Source organism: Amblyomma maculatum, chromosome 2, assembly GCF_055883805.1.
Source record: "Amblyomma maculatum isolate TAMU_Amacu chromosome 2, ASM5588380v1, whole genome shotgun sequence".
Lineage (NCBI taxonomy): Eukaryota > Metazoa > Arthropoda > Arachnida > Ixodida > Ixodidae > Amblyomma > Amblyomma maculatum.
Genome location: NC_139345.1, coordinates 28,090,041 through 28,114,641, shown reverse-complemented (window position 1 = coordinate 28,114,641; position 24,601 = coordinate 28,090,041). Strand labels below are relative to the sequence as shown.

The 24,601-nt window shown below is 45.2% G+C and overlaps 1 protein-coding gene across 1 annotated transcript; it reads right to left on the bottom strand.

Annotated features, from left to right (window-relative positions):
* Positions 1-1,487: 1,487 nt before the first annotated feature.
* Positions 1,488-23,557, bottom strand: cold (coiled). The gene is made up of 4 exons (XM_084593602.1): positions 23,371-23,557; positions 22,960-23,079; positions 18,803-18,981; positions 1,488-9,381 (listed from the first exon to the last, which is right to left on the bottom strand). The coding sequence occupies exons 1-4, from the start codon at positions 23,411-23,413 to the stop codon at positions 9,295-9,297; spliced, it is 429 nt and encodes a 142-aa protein (XP_084449728.1). The 5' UTR covers positions 23,414-23,557; the 3' UTR covers positions 1,488-9,294.
* Positions 23,558-24,601: the final 1,044 nt, after the last annotated feature.

Sequence of the window (24,601 nt, the reverse complement as noted above, 5' to 3'; positions counted from 1 at the left end):
AAAAAGGTGTCATGTTCTAGATACCATGATGATTCAACTGCAGTTCCATCAGCATTGTCAAAAGAAGGGCACATGGTCGTCCATTCTCTAGCTCAACAGCCTAGTGATAACTCAGTAACCCACAATTTAGAAATAAACTTCAACTTGCAGTTTTGTTTAACTAATCCTAAACATGACTTCCATTACTTTCTCATTTTTCGCAGCATTTCTTTCTACAATTAAGCACAATTATAACTGATGTTGTTAGTAATTAGAGACAATTACAGCACTGAGTGATAAACAATGCTCAGGTTGCCAAAAAAAGCTTACATAAAGTCCAAGTAACGTCTGATGTATCGTGTCAGCAAAAAAATCCAGTAACCCATTCGTGGGAAAGAATACTTGCCCCCCAAAAAACTGAATTCTAAAGCAAGTACGAGAAAAACATGGGAAACAAAACCCGAAAAGTCCAGCCCCTACATATGACCAAACTTGCAGTTCATTTACTAAAAAAGACTCCATCGCAAATGGGTGTATACATATGCATACATCCCCATCTAGTACTTCATCAAAGACAAGCGGGTACTGATTGTGATGGAGCACAGTGTCAATTCAGAAAGGAGAATGGCACAGTGTGTTAGTATGTGTGGACTAAGTTCTGCTTCCTCCTTTAAACACTCATTTAACGAAACTGTTCAAATGGTTCTCAAAGCTTTTGGAGGCTGTTCCACTGGTACAACACAGATGAAACTATAATGATGTCAATTCAGGAATTGTCATGGCAGCATTGATGCAATTTGCTTTAAAAGTCTCTCCACTCATCTGAATGCGACACCAACACTACACATAACATTAATGGACAGTATTCATTAGCCGACCAACCAGCTGAAAATGATACAGGGTAGATCTAGGTCCTGTTTAGCAGATAGCCACATGATGTGCAAACCAAACCATGAGTTTCCAAGATTATAAATCTAATAGGATTCTTTAACCAGCTACCAAAATAAACTTTCTGCCCTATTCCAGAATGTTTGTGGAAGCTTAAAATGCAGATTACACAAATGCGTGAAAATCACTTCAAGAATAATTACATTCTTACATCATTTCAGCATTAAACCGACACACTTAAAGCCAAAGAAGCTAGATAAATTAACACGAATGTACACCGGAAAACTTGTGAACACAACCTGAGCTCACCCATGATACCATCTTCACAGGCCACTAACATTTCTTACAGTGTGATCTTCTGCGTAATATTTTGAGTCTAGCTGAGTGCAGGAAACTTTACATTTTCATTATCCTCTACTCGAACAAAGGTGGGGTATAAACCATCACTCACTGAGAGTGCAGCAAAGTGCATTATCTGGTTTACACTAAAGGATGAACAAAAATGATTCTGATAAATGTGCATAACAAAACAGCATCAACCCTCATTAATCTTTGGCTGCTATGAATGGACAGCAGTCCAACAAGGAAACAAAGCATGTCCAGTAGTAAGCAAAGCCATGTTTGTAAAGAGACATCTTGACTTGTTTATTGTACATTTGATGGGATGTATACATAGCCTTAGTCATAAAAATACATCACTCGGTATATTGTACAAACCACGTTGTGTACAAAACAGCCACCTCTACGAGAAAAACCAGCGGAATGTGAATAATGCAATGGTTTATGACAACTCTCTCAAACTGTAGGTTACAAACCAGGGACGTAGCCTCGGTGTCGAAACACTCCCATCTTCTGAGTACAGTATTCGCCCACTTTCAGCCTTTATTTTGCCCATTTTTTTTTCCCTACCTGTGCCATATAACACCCCCTGAAAAATATTTCTGGCTCTGTCACTGTTACAGATCCAACCACACTGACCGGAACCGAGTTTGTGACACCTTGAACAAGCCAGTGGGCTCAAGATCTGTTGGCCAAGAGTGCCATGAGGGGGGACTCCATATGCACTCACGGCTGATCGAAGTACAGGCCTGCGTGGTTTGTGGGTTGCAAGCAGCAATGCTGAATTAATGCACTAGCACTGCTTCCAAGCTGGAACCATAACTCGCTGCAACAGCATCACGTGATGCGACACTGCTGTGAACAAATGTGCATGCCTTGTCACGCACAGTATGTCATGCGGGGTTGAAAAATTACCTAAACAGCCATAAACTACTCAGGGTGTGTCGTTATCGAAAGTGTCGTTATCTCCCCGACCTCGAAGCATCTGATTGGTGGAAACACCGGAACATGATGATGCACCCTCTTCCGGTTTGTAGTGGCAGCACCCGGTTCCGGCGTTTCGACCAATCAGGTGACTAGAGGTCACGTGAGATAGCGACACTTCGTTAACGACGCAAACTCGGAATACGGGCCTAGGAGAAGCTCAGCAGGTCAATTTCATGTCGAAGGCACATAAACTATCCTTTAGAAGTGCAGACTAATCTTGCTTTCACTTCCTCTCCAGTAGCCAACACATTTGTTTTTGTGTTGGTATTCAGCTTCTCTAGTTTGCGTTTACAGTCTATCCCGGATATATCGAATTATTGCCTATATCGAACAGTTAAAAAATCCCCTTGGAAATCCCATGCCAAAGTACAGCGTTACTGTTTGCGTATGCAGAACTCTTGTGCACCGGCTTATCGATATATCGAACTCCGCGCTGCGCTGTGCCCTGGCAGGTTCACTTCTCCTCACGAAGCTCTCGGAACGTTCCCGTGATCTCTCGCCTGCCGCTTCGCACTCGGAGAAAGGGGCATGTGGGTAAAAGGCACATGACGAGGAACACTTGGAGTGCGATTGGGCGTGAAAGGGAAGCGAGAAGAGAAAAACCACGCTGACCACCAGCGCCCGTTTTGGGTGTGTTGGTTGGCCGACACCGCTCGTGCAGCGAGACAAACAAGGTCAGTGCAGCTTGGGCTTGTGGAAGTGTGGAGCTGCGCAGTGGTGCGTCTTTCAATTTGCTTTGTTCCTTCTATTCACGAGGCCAACGCGAAAGCTCGAGACTCATGTAGAGCACTGCATTTTACCTTTTGCATTTGGCACATGTTCCGGAGCCATGACCATGACAAAACGCAAGAATTTGGATTGTCAACAAAGGCGGACATCATTCGACGGGTAGAGGCTGGCGAGAAAAAGCTGGTTGCCGCGGCGTTCGGAATTCCTCGCAACATCCTAAGTACGATCCTTAAGAACAAAGCCAATGTTAAGCTGAAGGCAGTGCAGTCGTGTGCAGTCAGAGCGTGTCATGTGCGCGTTCCAACCTTTGGCAAGGTCGAGAAGACGTTGTACACCTCATTTTTAGAGACACATGCCACGAAGATACCTGTTGACGGCCCAATGCTCATGGAAAAGGCCAAATGGTTTGCTGTGGCATTCGGAGAAAAAAGTTTCACTGGTAGCACTGATTGGCAGCAGCGATTTAAGTTGCTACAGCATCGTCAGAAAGACTCTTTCGGGCGAAAGCGAGGCAACTAGCACAAGTGACACGGAAAAGTGGTTGTCCGAAGAGTAGCCAAATATTTCCGACATCCGAAATATTCAACACAGATGAGACTGCACTGTTTTGGCAAATGCTGCCAAACAAGACTCTGCATCTGAAGGGCACTACATACCATGGTGGAAAGAACAGCAAAGTGTGCGTATCAATTTTGCTTGCTGCAAATATGGATGGGTCAAGCAAACTATGGCCTTTTATTATTGGAAAGAGCAGGTCACGCTGCTTTAAGAATGCGAAAGGCCTCCCAGTCTGATACGCATCCAATAAGAAAGCTTGGATGACACGCAATTTTTTCGTCAAATGACTCCAGGCGTAGGATGCTGAACTGAAGAAGTCTGGCCGCAGAGTTTGTCTTCTTCTTGACAATTGTTCGGCCAATCATGTCGTCTGCCCATTAAAGCAAATCACCCTCAAGTTTCTGTTGCCAAACACAACGGCAAAACTTCAGCCTCTCGAACAAGGCATTGTGAAAGTGTTTAAGGTTGGGCGCAGAGGCTCCTAATCAACCTTCGATTGGGAATCGAACTCAAGGTGGACCTCCTTGGAGCCATTCAAATCCTGGTTGGTGCTTGGAACGGCGTGAAAAATAGTACAATTGTGAACTGCTTCCGCAAAGCAGGCTTTGTGGTGGCTGCAGACGACGGGTGTCTTGACAATGAAGACAATGACGCTGGATGCCTGGACAGTGAATTTCGTGAGCTCTCGGCGTTCCCAGGCACCATCACAGGCGCCGTTACAGCACGCAATTTCGTCACCGGTGATGACAGCGTGCAAGCTTCAGCGGATCGCGCTGATGCAGAGGTTGTGGCTGACATCATCGGTGCCGAGGACACTGACTCAAGCAGCGGCGAAGGTTCTGACGAAGAGGACCAACCAACATGCACTGCAGCTGAACTTGCATCACCTTTCAGCGTGATTAGCCGCTGCTGTGGCACAATGGAAGCAGCTGGCGTTTCTCATTTGGGCACTGTCAACAAGCTTGAGGACAGCTTAATGAACTTGATGATAGTGCAGAAGAAGCAAGCAAAAGTGACAAAATTTTTATTCCGAAATAAAATGCTCTAGTCATTGCGCTGTGTTTTTCGTTTATTACACGCCTTGGAGGCACAAATCGGTAAGTTCCCATTAGTCACGACATTGAGAACTGCCTTGAGATATGTGGAATTGTTAGATAAGATTCTGACATGCACATTTTATATTTCGAATTATCGATATATCGAACTATTTTGTGATCCCCTTCGAGTCTGATATATCTGGGATCGACTGTATTGCAATATCCAGCCAAAGCAAAACTTGCAACTCACACAACACATGGGCCTGCCTCTTGATCAAGCATGAATGCAACAAGGGCCAACTGATCTGAACTCCAGTGGTTGCTGCCTGCATTGCACACGATGTTCGGAGTGGGTGTTAATTTATTCTGTGCAAGCTTGATTGGAACTGTACAGGCCAATTGCAAATGCTGCAACTACTAAATCGATCTGTGTCAGTGCTTCAAAATATGCACAAAAAAAAAAAAAAAGAAACAGGCCAAGCTCACTAGCTTTCAGCAGGATCCTCCCTATTTAAAAAAAAAATACATATATATACAACAAAGCACGTGCATTAAATAACACTTCATGTAAATAAAATGGACGGATATCAATATGGTTACTAGCTACTGGCCCATTTAACACCAGATCAGATCATAATGTCCAACATCAGTCAACATGCATGGCCTCTGCACACATCAAAACCCGTGAGTAAAAGTCATGAATGCTATATAACATGGGATAAAACACAGCCATCTTAAACTGCCGAGGTGGTCCAACTCTGCAGTAGCTGTTGATCCCTGCAGTTATAAACCATTTACATATCTATACTAATTTCAGAAATGACATGACCAATATATTATTATTATTATTATTATTGAGAGTAGTTCTAATAGAACGGTAGGTGTTCCTTGCTTCACTTCCTCTGCATACTGATAAAAGCTTTCTAGCTTTCTTTAAACTTTGTAAGCTGTGCTAACTACTTCAATGTACAAAAGAAAGCAATGAAGCTTAGCTTTCCAGATAACAAATGACATGGCAGCTTGCTGGCAATTATATATTGGTGGTCTCCTCACTCAATAATGTTCAAAACACTCCTTTACACAACTGACCATAGTAGATTTGTTTGTCTCTGTACTCAGACAAAGAGAAATGGTCATTAATGCAGGGCTACTCATAAGTGGCACTCAGTGCCAATCCATCGAAAAAGAGCCACTGAGTTAGAATCATAGCTAACAAACCTACCTCCCCAATTTCAGAACACATATCTGTACTGCTTTCTTCAAACAATGCTTAAGAAATCAACTTGCACTGATCTTCATTCACTTATGAAATGCAGGTAGCAGCTACCCTTGCATCTTCTCACTGCGATCTACAAAATGCAGCTAAAATATAACCACTACCCCACTGAGAGCAAGAACTCTAAGTTAAACACACACAAAAAAAAAAAGCCCTATTCTATGAGGATCCATTTGATCTTCTGAGGTGGGGCCCCGCCATCCATCCCAAGCGACAGAGGGCCAGAGCTCCTTCATCCGCTGGTGTAAATAAAAAGTTATACTTTCTCTCTCTGGCACTAGTCACTGTTGTTGGGTGACGAAGCATTGGACTGCAAGCATCCGTGGGAAGCGACCAGAGCATTGGCTGCATAATGCAGCCAGTGGTTAGCTGGCGTGTGCATGCAGCAAATGACGATGGCTATTGTCCATGGCAGGACCTGCTACTTTGCGGTTCCCGTGACTGGCCGCCTGGTGCTTTTATCTGATGCTGCAGTCATTCTGGCATAGCGCCAAATGAAATCCTTATAGAATTCCGCCCAGCTTAGCTCATCATCAGCTCTCATGATGCAAAGTCATGTAGAAATAGCTTGTCATCGGCTATTTTGGTACAACCTGCCATGGCATAGCTCGCAGGTCAACTCAAGGAATAAAAAAAAGAGATTCAAGCTTCATCTGGTGTAGCGATAGCTATGGGCAGGCTATCCTGAAATGATAGAGTGATGACAAATCTACTGGCAGTTCCATACAGCGACAAGAACATAAACCAGTAGGAGAGTACTGCCAATGTTTGGTTTTCAGTGAAATGACGTAGTGGAAACCACATTCGCAAAGCTGACCAACAGAACCAAAATATAGTAAGACATTTTTGCGATAGATACAGCCCAGGGACAGATTGCAAAAATGACGCCAATGGACTCAGCTTGCCTAACACCAATACAAATGATCCAGGTCAGCTTTCTGCATTCTCATGCTGCTCCTTATCAAGCTACGTATCAGTTTATGTTCTCGTAGATGCATGGCGCCACTAGCAGTTTTTGTTCATTGCTCTGTCATTTCAATATTGATTGTCCATCACTGCACAAGTTCCCATATGGCAAGACACAGGCAGAACTATGCTAGACGATTTCTGTGCCAATAATGGTTAACAGAGCACCATGGTAGCACACCGCAACAATCTCTCACACATCTTTTCAAATAAGATTCACGGCTGCCAGTGAGCTACACACTACAGTACCTAAACACAGATATAATGGTCCCATATTCCAGGACACATAGCTTGACCTGTGAACATTTCGAATGGATGCTCTGTGATTATATACAGCCATTGAAAATTAGGCCCACAAAACTGCTCACATGAGCTAAATTAATCACAGCAGTTCCACAATGTACAAGTTGGTAAGTAGATACACACAATGCAGCAACTTCAAAAATGAAAAAGGAGGTCCCATGTTATGCCTATCACCATTGAGTGCATTCGTTTTTGCTTTCTTACAGAGATCCAGCCACTAACTATACACCTCCATACATAATGCGACGACAAACAGAATGCAGCACGAGCAGCAGATTGACAAACGCGCACCAAGCAACTGCAGCTCCATTTTTAGGGTGTCTCGTGGTGTCAGTAGTGCCATGATATTCACAACTTATGAGCTTCAATCTGACCAACAGGATGGCGCACACAAACACAGTAACTTGGCAGCAAATAATTCTGGCCTTGAGATTCCATAGCATTGCTGACCATTATCAGCAGTGTGACTCATATGCAATGTCAAATATGAGCAGGCTGAATTATCGCACACAAAATTACACCCCAGTTTCAACTTCATACAATATCCAACTGCGATCAACAGTGGCACTTGCAGTCTGATGCGGCGCATAAATGCTTCCAACAGGGGCAAGTGACTGCTTTAAATTTTTGCAGTTTCGTCAGTCACTATCATTAATTAATAATGATCATGATGAAAATGTGCAATTTACGACTGACAAAGCTTTAAAAACGGAGCAATAAATCTTTCTTCACATCATACACAGAACTATGATATGCCAAAGTATATATAGCACTAGCATAACACCACTTGTTTCCTGCATGCATACAGAACTAAAGAAAGTGGACAATTGGCTCACTATGAATTTCATTTATGTATTCAGCTCCGTGACGCTAGTGGTGCACACTGCACAAGTTAAGGCTGAAAAAAGTGCACTACGAAAACAAATCAGTTTTTACAACCTGAAACAACCTGAAGAAGCTGACCTGAAAGCTTCTATATAATGCAGTATCTCATAATGTTTGTCTGCACTCTGTACACAAGTTTTTAAAAACATGAGCTGTAAAGCTCAGTCGACATGCAGTGCAGCTTTCAGCTTCCACTATCACTATGGTGTATTGTGATTCGTGGACAATTTTGCCCAAGCAGTGCACATGGTACAAACAGCAGGACGCTTTCGTCCCCTAGTTGGTGCAAGTGGCAAACAGTGTGGTTGGAGCTAGTTTAGTTGTCAGTGCAGGCTCCGCCACTTAAAATGAAAGTTTCCCCCTAGTGACCTCCCTACAACCACTCGGCAGAGTAATTTATTTGTAAGTGATCTGTCAGTAAACGTTCTAGTCCAGATCGTCCAACAAGGTTGATACAATGGTCCTTTTATCCTAGAGAAAAAGCATGAATGCTTGGCTTGACGATAAGGCACTTACTGCATGAAAACGCAGACTTGTAAATAACTAAGGCTTTGCTGTGGTTTATGCTCTTGAATGAGGCTACTACAGTTAATACAGAGTTACAGTAGGGTCCAATATATGATACACTACCTATACCTGCTTATGTGGTCACCTGCCGTGCATACGCAGTCCATGCCCCGCGGCTCGGGACTATCTGCACATATGTGGCTGGTCCTCATGCAAGGGTGCGTGGACAGGTAGTACATCGCAGAGGGTAGTCAAGCTAGGCTCCAATATGTCACATACTCCACAGTGCACTGTAAGGGTCCCACAACTTATTTAGCATATCTCTCCCTTAAAGCGAACTAATATTATTGCGAAGTGCTAGCGATCACTCCCAACTGCTAGGCCTGGGCTTCCGTAGTGTTGATGACGTTAAAAATGATGTCAGCAAATGCAGCTGTGCAGAAAAAACTGACAAGCTCCTCGATATGTTGATGAGCACGGCTGTAAGATGTGTTTGAGAGAAGAGCAGTTTAAGCTCAAATTGAAGCTAATAGACAGGACACCCAAGAGCTACGACACACACACGAACGTGCGCTGCCAGCCAAATAACTTGAGATTCCTGCCTCTCACTTTCTCCTGAACTCTAGCACAACACTGCCGAGTTACTGCCTGAGACGAGTGCATAACGACTGGTCCCAAAAAGCCCGGGAGGACCGTGAGAACCACTCCTGAGGAAGCAACATGTCTACAAGTGTGGGACCGTACCAAGCAGAGCCACGCACAAGAGGTCTTGCATGCGAGGAGCCAAGTGCTGCAACCCACGAGACCACGACATCCAAGAGAATGGGAGGACCCACTGCATCACGAAGTCCTGATGTAGGCCAGCAGTCCAAAAGCAAGTGCAGCTATGCAGGTCCACACTGATGGCCGCGAGAGTCCGGCACCAAGCTACAACCAGACAAAAAGGAACGGTGACCATGTGCAGTAAGGACTTCAGAACATATGCAACACATCACACTAATAGCGAGACCTTGCTCAGTAGGCTGGGATATTTCTTCAGTTGCCACACTGAGCTTCAAGAAAGTGATAGCAGCACAAATGCTTTATAACATTTAAACACAGCCACTGATTGTGAACATGGAAGCTGGATAACAATACAAGTGAATGAATGCTTCACAGCCACATAATTTCTCTTTTCTTGCCGTAATGTAGGGTGAAAAAAAAAAAAAAAAGTCTATACTCGCTAACAACTTGTAATTGAAATCAGAGCAAGAAGAAAATGCTGTACAACTTAAAAATCTTTCCCAACTTTCACTGTTGCTACCGAATAAAACAATCAACAGCAGTTATTCACATGATATCCAATTTAAACCTAAACATCCAAGAACTAACTACTTTATCCTCTGAACACCTTCTTTTTTATTTAAAGGATACCAAGGATGACAAAAGCGCTACTTTCACTGCAAACAGAACTTTTATTAATTAGAACAGGCCGACAAATGAAGCACAGATGCTGGCAGCCCAGGCTGTTTTCACATTAAATTCCTAACAGTGGCCAGAGTTCTTTCCAGCCTTGACATCAAAGGTTAGAATCAGTGGAAATAAATGTATTATTTGCTGCTGGCTTGGCATCAACACAGCTAGAAGTAGCCACAGACTCAGTCTGTGTTTTTTTGTTTTGTTTTGTTTTTTTTTTTTGAAAAATAATTTTACAATGCAATGTGCACTAACATTTTGAACCCATAGCCAAAGGCTAGTGTCTGGTCCATACACAATACAATTTAATGCAACATAACTGCAGCACGGGAAGACGAACACACTCCATTCATGGAATAAATGTCAGAAATTCGCAACACATCAAGAGAAAACAAAGAAAGCGAGCACAATACACTTATCTTCAAAAAAAAAAAATTGCACCGTAACTTTACATGTTCATCAAAAACATTTTCAGAGCTTGCAAAACATTTGTTTCCATTTTAATGTCATTAGGAATGCCATTCCTAATCAAAGCTCCACTGAACTCGATTAGATGTTGCCCATAACTATTGCAACACACTGGTAAATTTAAGTGTTTGGCACTAGCTGCTCTTGTACAAATATGCTATGAGGAAGTGGTTCATTAAATTGTAGGATTTTGTGGATTGTCTGCGCTACCTTTAAAGTGTATATGGAGTGAAAAGCAAGAATGCAGGTTGGCTTAAGAAATGGTTTGCTAGAGTCCGACAATTTTGAGTAAGTATAATAATTTTTACTGCTCTCTTCTGCAGACGGATAAGTGGCTCAAGATATGTTGCGTATGTGTTACCCCATGACTCTGTGCAATACATTAATTGGCTCTGTTGAGAAGGTGACAACATGACGAGATAACATGTTCACATTCTGTACAGGTTGTACTCATAATCTTTATTCAAAAAAGAAAAGGAGGTGTTATTGGTCACCATTGCAAGCAGGATCTGTTTACAAACTTGGATGTGTTGAAGCAGCCTCTGCAGGCCATGGCGCATTGGGTTATCAAGTGCACCTTTTGTAGAGGTCAGTTTAGCCTTGACTCAATCCCAATTCTGTAACCTGCTCCAGGAGCTGCGGCAGCAGTCCGCACAAGATCACCTCACCCCCGAACCCTCTTCTGCCTCAAGAGGTCCATGACACATCTATGACTGAGAACCACAGCACTAGCTCTCTTCATTGTACCACCCAAACTGCATTACACTCGTTGCCACACCTCACCATACAGTATGGCTGAGCATGCCTGCGGAGTACGAGTGCACTGTGCTCAGCGTTTGCAACTGAACAGTAGCGGCGCCTTCTGCAGGTACATCAGAAACTGAATTTTTTTTTAGTGCGCAAGGAGCACAGACTGTCTCAAGGGCCACACAGTGAGGGCATGGCCATCTCATTTCTTATCACAGCAGGTCTTTCCAGAGCACAATGGTGCAGAGGTTAGCCATAGCTGCTACAGATATGCAGCCATTTCACTGCTGCTTTGTAATCAGCGTTCAATTGAAGTTCTCGGTTTAATCAGAAAAGGTTCAATAAATATATGCCAAATTTCTTTTTTTTTAAATTCTGATTTAATAAGCAAGAGCCAAAATTCTAGAGATGTATGTTACAGCTTGTTCGCTATTGAGCACAAATTGCAAACAATAATCCGTCCGTGCAATGTCAAAAATGTAATAATAAAGGTGAGTGATGTGGGACATTGGGTTCATTCAATTATATAGTGCAGTTGTATGCTTTGATGCATTGCTCTGCTACTTCAGAAATGCATGCCAGACACAGGCTAGAGGCTCCACTGTTTCACTGCCCAAACCTGGGCCTCCTGGCTCCTTTCGAATTACTACTGTGACCATTTTTTTTTTTTTAATCTTGTGAAGACTTTACTCTCTTCAAAGTTCACTCCATAAAGTATTGAAGAGTTGGGAGAGCAAGAGGGAAATGCAACAGTAAAGTACAGCTGCATTTGCCACAACCAGCTAAAGGGCTTTCACAATGAAGGCAACCAGACAAAAAGACTTATTCCCCTTCTCAAGCAAGGCATGTTGCTTTGCCTGCCGCTTTCTATAAAACTGCTTTTTTTCTCATCTTATTCGATTTTCGCACAACCCAGTTTCTAAAAGTAAACCTCTACTTGCATTTCTACCCTACAGCCTGATCACTGAATTTCTACACCGTTATTGTTTCTTACAGTGACAGCGTTTTACACGGCCACAGTCTGTGCGTAACCAACCATATACTAATTTACGGTTGCGTCAACTGCTCTTGCTAGCAAGCAAGTGATCATAGCTACATGCAACTTCTGCCTTTAGAAGGATCCCACATATACCACCAAAGAAGAAATCAGCAATTGTGCATGTGTCCCAATCTGTCTAGGTCCACGTACCCTGGCATTGTTTCATCAAGCACGATCAAACAATTAGCCCACACCTCTGCCCTTGTAAGCAGTGATTCTTCGATTTGCTGTATGGAGGTTCACTCTCGTAAAGATGCGCCACGGGGGGGGGCTAGACGCTACAGTCGCCTTCTAGCCCACCCGACGTGCCAGCCCTAGCAGACAGAGCTGTGACCCCCAACCCACGGTGCGAGAAATCGCCACTGCGGCGGGTTCGGGCCAGAGGGGACAAACACCGAGTTACGTACTCGAACAGAGTTTATTGTGCTCGAGTACACGGCAAAGGAATAGCAATCAAGAACAACCACCGTGTAGCGAGCGAACGCCGCGTACGGGGGTGAAATAAAAACCACCTAATGGGGAAGCGCGCCAGGGACGTGAGAGGAAGAGTCTTCTCACCTGACACGGCTTCTCGCTCACATCTCGTTGCGGTAAGTGCCTAGGGTGTGTGGGCGATTCTCGGTGACGGCGGTGGTCTCCTCGGCGGAAATCAGGAACCGCGCGCGTGCGCGCCCATTCGCCGAAGAACCCCGAACGAGTTGCTACAGTCGCGCTCCTCGACACGGAACGGGAGAGGAGGTCTCCCGGTTACACCGGCAGGAAAGAGGGAAGCCCGCGGCAGCATCGCCGCAGGGCCCGGGAGGCGGCGGGGGGTGGCCAGCATGCCCTCTCCTCCGCCAACCTCTCTGCCAGCGCGCGTAATCACGCGTGTTAATTACACGCGGGCGTTACAATGGAGGAAGGGGATTGTGAATCCCCACATCCCCCCCTCCTTAAAACCGCCGCACGGCTAAAAGTAGTCGCATTCACCGAGGGATGTACCGAGGGGGACGGCTAAACGCCGTTTAACTTTTAAACCCAGAGAAAACCGTTTAACGCCACAGAAAAGTGCCAATATATAAAAAGTTGCAGACAGCTCACAGCCACGGGTGTCGGAGGGGGAGGCAAGGCCGACGACCACAGGAGACGACCTTGGAGCTGGGGGCACACGTGCGGCGGCCGCAGGTCCCGCTTCCTCGCCGTCAGTCAGCCAAGCACGGAAATATCGATGGCCACAGGCGGGCCTCTGCATTCATCCTTGGTCAGTCAGAGCAGCTTGCCGGGGAACGGTTAGGAACTGCGTCTTCGTGTTGCGTAGCGTGCTGCAGGCCCCCCTCAGCGGATCGTCCGCTCGCTCCAGGCCGGCCTCTTTTCCCTCCGTCGTTGACGCCGCCGATGGCGAAGGCAGCGGGGCACCATGCTGCTCCCGCTGGTGAAGGCACGGCCGCGAGCACCGAACGGCGCCGAGGCGGTTCTTTTGCTGCAGCTTTTGTCGTGCTAGACGCATGGGCCCGTTCCACGAACTCCGGCTGGCTCGCTCCATAGCCGACCGGAAACCGTTTGTCTTGGCCTGGTTGACGGTGACAGCATGCCCTGGGTGCAGGAATGCGGCCATTCCTTGGACAGCTTACCCCTCGCTGCTGCAATGGTCGTCGTGGCCTCCGCCGGCTCCCCTCCTTGCTGGCTGCAATGCTGTCTTTTCCCTAGTTACATTTTTTTTTTCTTTTTCAAGTCTACCCCCGCTCGGTCTTTTCCAATAGAAAGCGCGTGCTTGCTCTGGAAGTAAAATGCGCTGAATATCGACAGAGCGTCCCATCTATATTCAGCACAAGAAATTACTCCCTGCGCGTTGGTCAGAGTTACGTCTGCCGTGGGCGCAAGTCGTAACGAGGCGCGATGCTCGAAATCCCAAACCTTGCCTCTCGCTGCAGCTGCCTGCTGGTGGGGGAGTGCGTCCTCCTCGGGCCACGCAGCGCGGCTCGAATTGCGGTGCGCTTTGTGTAAAGTCTAGCTCCGCCATCTTTGCTTGCAGCTCTGTTGCACGTCGGCGTGTGCCCAACGCAGCAACCGTGGCGTTGTTGCGAACTTATAAAGCAAGTTTACCGGTTCGACAACGTCACCACCATGCACATCACTAGGCAGCGAAATGACACAACTTGAAGAAAAGTCTCAGGGCCGTTCGCATGCTCAGCGATGCACATGTGCGATATAGCTCGTCTCAGCGTGGCGTGACCAACCTCGAAGGACTCACGTGTATCCTTCGCGTGGGGAAAGGATTGCGCAAGGTGCTATAGGAGTACAGACGACAGGGATCCACCGCGCTCACAGCAATACAAGCTGTGTAGCGCCCGCGCAGGCAGCAATACCAGCGTGCCCTTATGTGCGCCGCGGCCGCGCCGCTCGGCTCCAAGAGCCCGTCGAACACTGGTCGACAAAATAAAATAAAAAAAAACAGGATCCTACCGCTTTCCTAAAGGTCTCTTAAGGCTGACTAGGCTCCCCACTGCACTGATGAATTAAAACGGTCACCACTTAACTCAGAGAAGCTCGCAGCCTCTTCTCTGAGGCTGCGAGCTATCGCGACGAACTGGCTAACTGGCACAGCAGAAAGGATAGTAATAACGCTTCTCATGCCATCAACGTGCACGTGCAAATATACATATGCTACAACGTTGACCGCCCTCACGTAGAGCATGGTAAGTCAAAACACTACGAGAGAATGCCCATTATGCCATCGTGCGCATCACCCTGCTGCAGAGCGGTGGAGTCGTGTGACATCCTGCTCTCGAAGAAAATTACAAGATCACAGTGGCTAGCGTCAGCTCCTGATCTCTCGCAATAAGAACAGTTAAGGTGGTTTTGCTTGCTTGCCGTTGTGCAATCACCACTGCAGTATTAGAAGAGACTGAAAGGTCAGTCCTGCTCACTGCCATGGCTAGTCTATGTGTCGGCGTCGTACACACACAGACACTCGATTTGTCACACCTCTGGCCCCATGTTCGGGCGCTAAAATATGGGGGTTCATTCTCGTAAGAAGAATGCGCCACGGGGAGGCTAGACGCTACAGTCGCCTTCTAGTCCCGACGTGCCAGCCCTAGCAGACAGAGCTGTGACCCCCAACCCGCGGTGCGAGAAATCGCCACTGCGGCGGGTTCGGGCCAGAGGGGACAAACACCGAGTTACGTACTCGAACAGAGTTTATTGTGCTCGAGTACACGGCAAAGGAATAGCAATCAAGAACAACCACCGTGTAGCGAGCGAACGCCGCGTACGGGGGTGAAATAAAAACCACCTAATGGGGAAGCACGCCAGGGAGGTGAGAGAAAGAGTCTTCTCACCTGACATGGCTTCTCACTCACATTCCGTTGCGGTAAGTGCCTACGGTCAATGGGCGATTCTCGGTGACGGCGGTGGTCTCCTCGACGGAAATCACGAACCGCGCGCGTGCGCGCCCATTCGCCGAAGACCCCGAGCGAGTTGCTACAGTCGCGCTCCTCGACACGGAACGGGAGAGGAGGTCTCCCGGTTACGCCGGCAAGAAAGAGGGAAGCCCGCGGCAGTGTCGCCGCAGGCCCGGGAGGCAGCGGGGGTGGCCAGCATGCCCTCTCCTCCGCCAACCTCTCTGCCAGCGCACGTAATCACGCGTGTTAATTACGCGCGGGCGTTATAATGGAGGAAGGGGATTGTGAATCCCCACAGCTGAAGAAGAAAGAAAAGAAAATTGCATTCTGAAATAAATACCCGTCAGCATTGTCACTGCCTTCTTTACAACTAATAAAAGTTAGCCAAATTTTCATAAATTAAAACTGAAAAGTCCGACCCCTAATTGCAATAAACCCAAACAGGCGGCTGCGTTTCGATGGAGGCGAAACGAAGAGGCGTCCGTGCGGTGTTGGCGCATGTTAAAGATCCCCAGGTGGTCGAAATTACTCCATAGCCCTCCACTACGGTTCTCCTCACTTTCCACTTTTACTTCCACCTTCCTCCTTTCCCTTACAGCGTGGTTCAGGTGTCCACAGAAACAAATGTGACAGATACTGCGCCTTTCCCTTCCTGTGAACCAATTGTTAAGGCGAAAGCCTTTAATGCATCAGCGTTGTGGACAGAAGGTTGTCAGCAGAAGATTGTCAAGAGAGGTGTGATGCTTTCGAGAGCAAGAGTTAAAAATAAATTAGTAAACCCAGTCTCCACCGGGAATCGAACCTTCATTCTCTGGATCCCCAGCCAGCGCTTTACAAACTGCACCACGCCCCGTATCCTGAAACCCTCTTCATAATTCCCCTTGTCTACAGTGAGGATAATAGCTGGGATTCCACGAATGATCGATACTGCGCCTTTCCTTTCCTGCAATTATAGAACGCTGGTGAACTTTGATGCCTTCAATGAAATGCTGGTTATGTTCAACAAGGGGCGCGCGATGTACCGTCACGTCACGACAGGTCATCATGTTGCCAAGCAATTCATGCATATATGAAGCTGACCCTGCGGGGCGTTCGATCCAGGCATCCGTGCTGCGCCTTTCATTTGCCACTTCCTCGAACGCTGCACCACACAGCAAACAGAAGCAGACCCAGATGTCTACCAGGCGTTAGTACAGCAGGCATCAGTGGCATTTGAAACTAATTTACAGGATAGAAAAGGTGCAGTATCTGTCACAATTCTCCCTGGACACATGTACCACATCTAAAGGAAGGGAGGGTGGCAATGAGTACAATATATTGGCTCCCTGGCCGCATGTCATCCGAGCTGGCCACTATCCGCAGCTGGGAGCGGCTGCTGCAACTAGGGAGCCTACATATTGTACTGCCACGACACCTGGCTAGCTGCAACGATTGCCGGCTTCTAGGAACTATTCGAATTTCTGACGAGTTGGAACATCAAAAAGCAGCCACAGACCCAGCGAGGAGGACTCTCAAAGGGAGAGAGGAGTCGGAGCGACACGATGGATGCAGAGGGGAGTCTCGGACAACAGGAGAGACTGAACTCGAGTGTCGCGTTGAGAGGCCGCACTCTTTGCGAAATGAAGTTTGCACAATTGTGGAAATAAATTCATTTAATCTGGAATTGCCAAGTGTAGGCTTCGTCGGAGAATGCCAGAGAGACGGAGCAAGGGACCTGCCTGACTGCAACCCACTTATAAGAATAATGACAGGAGTACCCATAAACGAGGCACTTACTGAACAACAGTCAAATGGTGACTCAAAAATAGTAGCCCATTGTACAAAATGATAGTTCATGGTAGGTTGGTTAGGTTAATAGAGTTTAACGTCTCAAAGCGACTTGACTCAGACTATGATAGAGGTAGCAGAGGGCTCCAGAAATTTTGACCACCCTGGGTTCTTTAATGTGCACTAACATCGTGCAGTGCATCTCAAAACAACCACCGTGGCTGGGATTCAATCAGGACTGCATCCTTGGGTGCAGCAGTCGAGCGCCCTAATGACTGTGCGACTGAGACAGGGGTAGTTCACAGTAGATAGACTGAACCAACATTGTCTTCAAGGCATGAACCATCATTGCAGTGCTACCATTTTTCAACAAGATTTCCCCTAGCCATTTGGTATGAATACCAACAACAGTTACCAGAATGTGCTCATCAAGTGGACCAGCAAAATTCGTGAGATCCTTGACCAACGTTCTCCCACTGTGGGCATAGGCACGTGCTGCTGGTCAGTGGCATGCTCATCCATTTAATGAATGCATACCAGGCACAAGCTCACTATTTTCTCAACATCCGTAAAAAAGCAAGTGAACCCCTTCATCATCACGATTCCATGATGTGTCTCATGCAACAGATGCAAAAGAGGTTGCCGTTGGCAAAAAGGTACCTATAATGGCTTCCTGGATGCAATAATTAAGTACATGGCTGAACATTAGACCATCATTTCTTCCAAAATACTCTTGTGGCTTCAACTTCCTAGGTAAATCACTAAGATGTGCTAGGTTACCTGGCTCATCATGAACCTCCTTACAGTAAAGTCATTCAAGTGAAGTTTATATTGCGAACTCACTATATTTTAGAGTCTTTAGAAATGCTAGCTGAAGCACCTGGTATACCTGTAGAAGCTTAGCAGCAGAGACTGACACTGAATCATTGTAGTAGCCATAGCCAGAACCGATACTCCTGAGATAAAGAAACAAAGTGGTGGCATGTAGTCCGTAGCTAAGTAAAATGTTTCCCCAGCAGAACCTTGTGTGTTCAATTTATTAGACAGAAATAAACTGCAACATGGTCACTGGTGCATAGTTCCAGACTAGAATAACACCTAAATCAGCCAGCTTCAAGAACTGAAATGAAGACAAATTACATTATTTATAGCACTTTTATCATGCTTCACGTGGCCTAAACTCCTTTTACACATCACAGTCATCATTCATTTAATGTATACAAAACCAAACAATCTCAAGGAGAAATTCAATTACAGAATATTTAATCATAGGCAAATATGTGCATAGGAAAAGGTGCAAGCAGCAATACGGTGTTCATACTCATTCAACAACATATACTCTACTGCCGATAAAAGCATACAAAGCTGCAGAAAGCTTGAACTGCACATTCTTAGATCTCGACTACTTGTAAAACAAAGCCAGGGAGCTTTACAGCCATTACATGGCAAAGTTTAGCAACCAGCATACGATTTCATAACAAAGTACACATACCGTCACATAGTAGTTGCAGCGGTCACCAGTACAGCATTCGACGCACTCCCAGTCATTGTACCAGATCCGATCACAACGATCTTCATAGCGTAAAGTCTGGTTGAGGCAGTACTCCTCGGTGGAGCAATGCTTGCTGATGTAGTACTGTTTTTCCCCAGAAGCAGCCCAATATGGGGTACCTGCAATAGCATAATTTAGCAGCCATCACACATCAGAAATTAACCAACAGCTTCTGTAGCAGTAAAACAGTAACAGTAATAAGATGCAGCTCCTCACAACACCATGTATGGTGGTGACAGCCACGGCTTACCTGTAGAGCAGCCCGCTTTCAGTGTTGTTTATCCCACTTCAAAGTTAGCACACTTCATATTATGAGGGTAGTATAATTGGTAACATGTTTTTAATAATAAAATGAATAAAGTATGATAAAAGCGAAGATGATAACCTCTCATTGGTAATATGCACAACTCATTCCTTAGGGAAACAGTTCAGTGGCACCAAGCCACATTTTGTGGTGCTGAGAGTTGTATGAAACAAGACTAATGTCACAACAGCCTTCTACCGCTACTACTACTACACTACTACTACTACTAGCCTTTCAGTGAACTGTTTCAATGCATGGATAATAATGCAACCACTGTGGCCTGCTTCTTAGCTTAACAAACTTTGCTCAAAAGCAGCCAGTTTAGAATACCTAGTCCTGCAAACTTCCTCCATGCGATTAGAAAAATTATCGCCAAGCCCAAAGCCTGAGCTATGTGATAAGCGACAATGTTTTGGTGTTACCAGCCCATCACATTAAGCCCCCACGCACTGCAAATGATTGCTTCATATAACCAGTGTTACACAAAATACTTTATTAGACAGAAGAGAATGCAAGTGAAGGATTTTTACAAGGGCAGAAAATTCTAAATGTGCTGGCAACAGAAACAGTAAGACAATAAACTATGTTTCAAGGCTAACTGCTCAATGATGCCACCTGCTCTAAAATATTGCAAGAAAGGCCAAAGTGATCAGTAGAAAATGCAGTTTTGTTTTCGTTCGTTTTATCAGACTGGCTTATATATTCACCAATTTGACTAATTTGCTAGAGGTATTTCAAAACAGTGCCAGCAACTTTGTCTCTCATTTTCTAAGCAACATTGTCTCCTTTTCAGGCAGAAAAACATTTGAGCGCTGCCTTAAGGGGTACGACGTGATAGGATTAATGGCTCCCACCTGTGACTCCGATTGCTGTTCCTCGATCGCGTACATGTAACCTTTACTCACTCAATTACCAACCCCTTAATTTGTGCTTCTAATAGCTCACAAACTTATTAGCATATAGTCTTAAGCTACCACGCTATCCAGCTATCAGTCCTAAGTAACCCCCGACTTAGATATAAAGCCCTGGTTCAATTAACCCATACGAATGTGCCTCCATGGCCTAGGAGTAGCATCAAAGACTCTGCATCCAAAAGCCCGGGAAGGTTGATTTCTTTCCTGCTCTCCCACCTCAAATTAGCAACCAAAGTTTGCAGCTCCTTCCACCTTTATATCATGTGGTCTCGTTAAGTTGCACAACACAATAAAGAATCGGTGGTCAGCCATGTTACCTGCCAACTAGCATCTGCCTGAGTCATGCCAGTAATTCTCACTCACAACACCAACAGCGCTAAATTTTTTGGAGACAGGCACATTTAAAGCGAAAGTCCCCAGAAGTGAGCCTATAATTTGTGAACAGTTTTTTATAACTGCCATATCTGTGCCTTGTGGCAACCACTGGCTCCAGTCTTTCGTCCAAATTCTGCACCTTTATATAATGGCAAGCATTTGTCTGAGCTTTACAGCATGCAGTTATTTTCCCAATCCTAATTGCACCCCAGTTATCAGGCATTGCAGAGGCAAATTTTCCTCAGAAATATATGACATACAGAAATACAACTGCAGCATATGCATAAGCATACCATCCACCTATTTGCTAGAAAAGAAAAAAAAAAAAAGAAAAATTCTTGAACCAAGCTTAACGTGACATGGTAAAGCTGCATGGTAATCAGTTTTTTCTATACTCTTGCACATTGTTATCACGTGTTGTTTTTCTCTTACCTTTCGGCATTTACACACGTGCATTTCTTGCACTGGCCCACCACAATCTAACTTGTTAACGCTTATGTTAAAACCAAGAAGCAACAACAAAAAAGTAAGAGCAGATGACACGATATCAAAACACATTTGGTCTGCTTCTCCGCCATTGATGGTGAGGAAACACAGCTGACGCACGTGTTTGTGCGACAACATTCAGGACTTGACACATGAAAAGGGAAGACTGAATGGAGCACTAACATGGCAGAGGCACGAAGGTGGGGAAACATTCCGAAAAGGAAAAGAAACACAACTGACAGAAGCTACCACAGAGACGATAAGAGGGAGTAGAAAAAATACAGGGTAATGTGGCTACATTACCTCAGACCCTCAAGAACAGAGGCGTGTAGATTGAAAAGCAGCAAATTGTGCCACAGCAAAAATGACAGCAAAAAGCACTGAGCAAGGGTGAGTGCCGTGCTCAGACGCATCAGCTTAGACCAGCCTTACGCTCGCAGATAGCAGGCAGGTTGCCACTGCATTTCTTGTAACGTACGCATGTGTGTGCAGTCAGAGTGGAGTAGTAACCTTGAGTTGGTATGCACATACACGCTGCGGATATGATTATTGGATACTAATAAAGACGTTCTTTGACAGTGCAAGCAGGCTGAGCGTCTGGTCCAGAAGATAGCAAATCAATGCGTGCAACAAACTGACGAAAGGAGAGCTGCAGCAGCCACGATAGTAAGAGTAGTTGTGCCAGACAAACTAGAGCACAACGATAAGTAGCTCTACTGCATAATGCTGCAATAATACATATAATACACACTGTACTTGTAGTCAGTTTTATGTGGCTCCGCAGTGAAGGCTATGCAGGAAAGGGAAGGAGATGGGCCCATACCCATGCCATCCCATGCCATGAAGGGATGGATTGTTCATTGCTTATATTAGGGATGCAGAGGGGGTGGAAGGACAGAAGGTGTAGTGTTCCTGGGGATAGCAATAAAGGCCTGTCTCCTTCCATTTCCTGCCTAGCCACTACTGCAAAGCCACAGAAAGCTGTTGCTAGCACAGCAGATCTATAGCCCTTGTACCCTTGCCTCAGGCACGTTCATGCAGCTTGGTTAAGCGAGCTTTATATGTTGGCTGGTAGCTTACGTTATCGCGAAGGTAGCAGTGAAAACAGAGAGAGAGAGAGGTGCCGTAGTAGAGGGTTTCGAACCATCACGCGATAGAGGCTTTCGCCTCATCCCACATTAGTGGTCAAAAGTGCCCCAGTCTTGCCATTTCACCCTGCCTGTCCAAAGAAGAAAAAGAAGACGAAGAAGGAAAAGAACATAAATAAGAAAAAGAAGAAGAAAGATAACTTAGTAGTTGATAGAGGTGAACAACAACAGTGAGTTGCTAGGACAGAATGTTCGTTCTAACGTTGTGACAGCTGTGTGCATCGGAGTTCGACGTAGAGACGATGTCATACTACTAGAAATCTTCTATGCCCAAATGGGAATGGTCAACGACGAGAGGCAAGGGGTGCTCTTACGTGAAGTGATTCCCATATGGCATATATAAAGCTGAACCCATAGAGTAAACTACTATGTGCAAAAACCAGGTCTTTACTTTCAAGCCAAACCTGAGCATAGCCATGCAGATTACTCTCGCGTAACTCCAGGTTTAACCACAGGCTAAATCACGGCTAATTTTTTTTATGCGAGAAGTGCTCCTCAATTTTTACTCGGGGTTGTACATTGAGCAAAGTCATATGGTATGGATTCCGTTTTCAGTTTTTGCTTGCTATAACGGAGGTTACCACTCTTGTACCATCAAGAAAGGAATATGAGAAAGAATGAACTGCGCAGTTTTGTTTTTGGCCCTTTTATACACAAAAATGAAGGGAACGCAGTAGGTGTGAAGACAGTAAATAGTTCGAGCACACGACCTGCTGTTGCAAAACCGCTAAAAGATGCTTGTTTTAAGTTGACAAACGGTAACATCATTCAGAAAACAGGGGCTAAATCTTGTTATCTCAATTAGGAGAACGCAAATGTAGCAGCAAAGGTAAAACTGAACCATCAGTTGCGACTGCGCAGCGCACTTACTTCCCCAACGAACTTCGGTAAGGCAGCGTGTTTCAGCAGGATCGCATGTTTTGATGGTCTCGGTGCATTTCTCGTTGTTTTTGTCTTGGCTCGTGCACACGTAGCATTCCAGGGCAAAATCTGCAAAAACAACGCCTGTGTCATTACTGTGCCCTCTTCACAGTTCCCGCTTTGAAGAGTGCTCGTAACGTTTTTCTTTCGCGACAGGGAGTATAACACAAATGTTTATTATACCCGCGTAAAAATCACTCCTCGCCACATCCACGCAAGATCGGAATTTAATCTTTGGCAGTGGAAGTTTAGCGGAATGTCGACCGAGCGCGGACAGCCGCACCCTGACGTTAGTTCCCGTGGCAAGTATTCCTTATTAAACCAGCAATCCTCGCAGGCAGCAGTTACTACCGTACTTACATGTCGGTGCGAATGTCAAAGTCAGCAGTAACCAGGGTATCATTTTGCACTGAGATTTTTTGAAGAAAAAAAATGCGGTATGTGCCTGACACTACAGAACTACAACAACCGTTGCCCAGTAGCCGTCGGCTGCGGTATCGCTATCGCGGTGTGCATCACAACGAAACAAAGAGCACAGTCAACTGTGAGCAAGAGAGTTTGGGAATCTTACCTGTGGCGTCATAGACTTTATATGTGACGTATTTTCCCCTGCCATGTTCGTATTAGGTTAAGAGTTACTTTTTTTTTCATTTTTCTGGCTTATTTAATTCAAAAACCCCAAAGAATAAACACTGCAGCGCAACTTCGGCACCACTGACGTCTTGGGTCCAGTTTAAAAAAGTCGAAAAGCTTTTTGTTTTAATTTTGGGGGAAAAATTTGTTGTTGCTTTATTTCGCTGCAGTGCTGCAGTGGTGTGTAAAAAATTATATTATCACTATGTGGAATCTACGGCTCGTTTGGTTTCGGTTTCACCAGAGCGGCAAATTGAAATGTCATTAGTCGTCGTAAACATTTCTAGCGAACTGGTGCATTCGTATATATATATATATATATATATATATATATATATATATATATATATATATATATATATATATATATATATATATATATATATATATATATATATATATATATATATATTTTACAGTATCTGCTCTACACATTTTTGTCGCCGAGAACTAGCAAGGTGTTCAACCATGTCAGTGCTTGCAACTTAATGATACACGGGTTATTTTACTGGCCACAGACGTCGCTACTTTGACTTCATGTCGTCAGATAGAACCGTTCAGCTGTTGACAGTCGCGAACAAAAGTGGTATACTCCACGAGTCCACGTGAATCGCAACAATTGCATTTTTTTTTTCAGTATAAAAAAATGTGCCACGCAAAATTGCTTGGACTAGATGGAAAGTATATCAAGGAGGGTACATTATGCATATCTCAAAAATAACTGCTTCTCTGTCGGAAAAATCTGGCGGGCAGTTTTCTCGCAGCGCGTGGAATATATCACATTTGTCCGCGGGGGTACATGTTTACTGCATGTTGCCTATCAACACAAAGAGCAAAAACACGTTTCCTTTTGCGTGTTTAAAAATTTGGTTATTGTTACCTGATATTATACAACGCCTGTTCACTGGTACTTCTGATTTGGGCCTTGGGCAAATTTACAATCAATCGGCTACGAGTC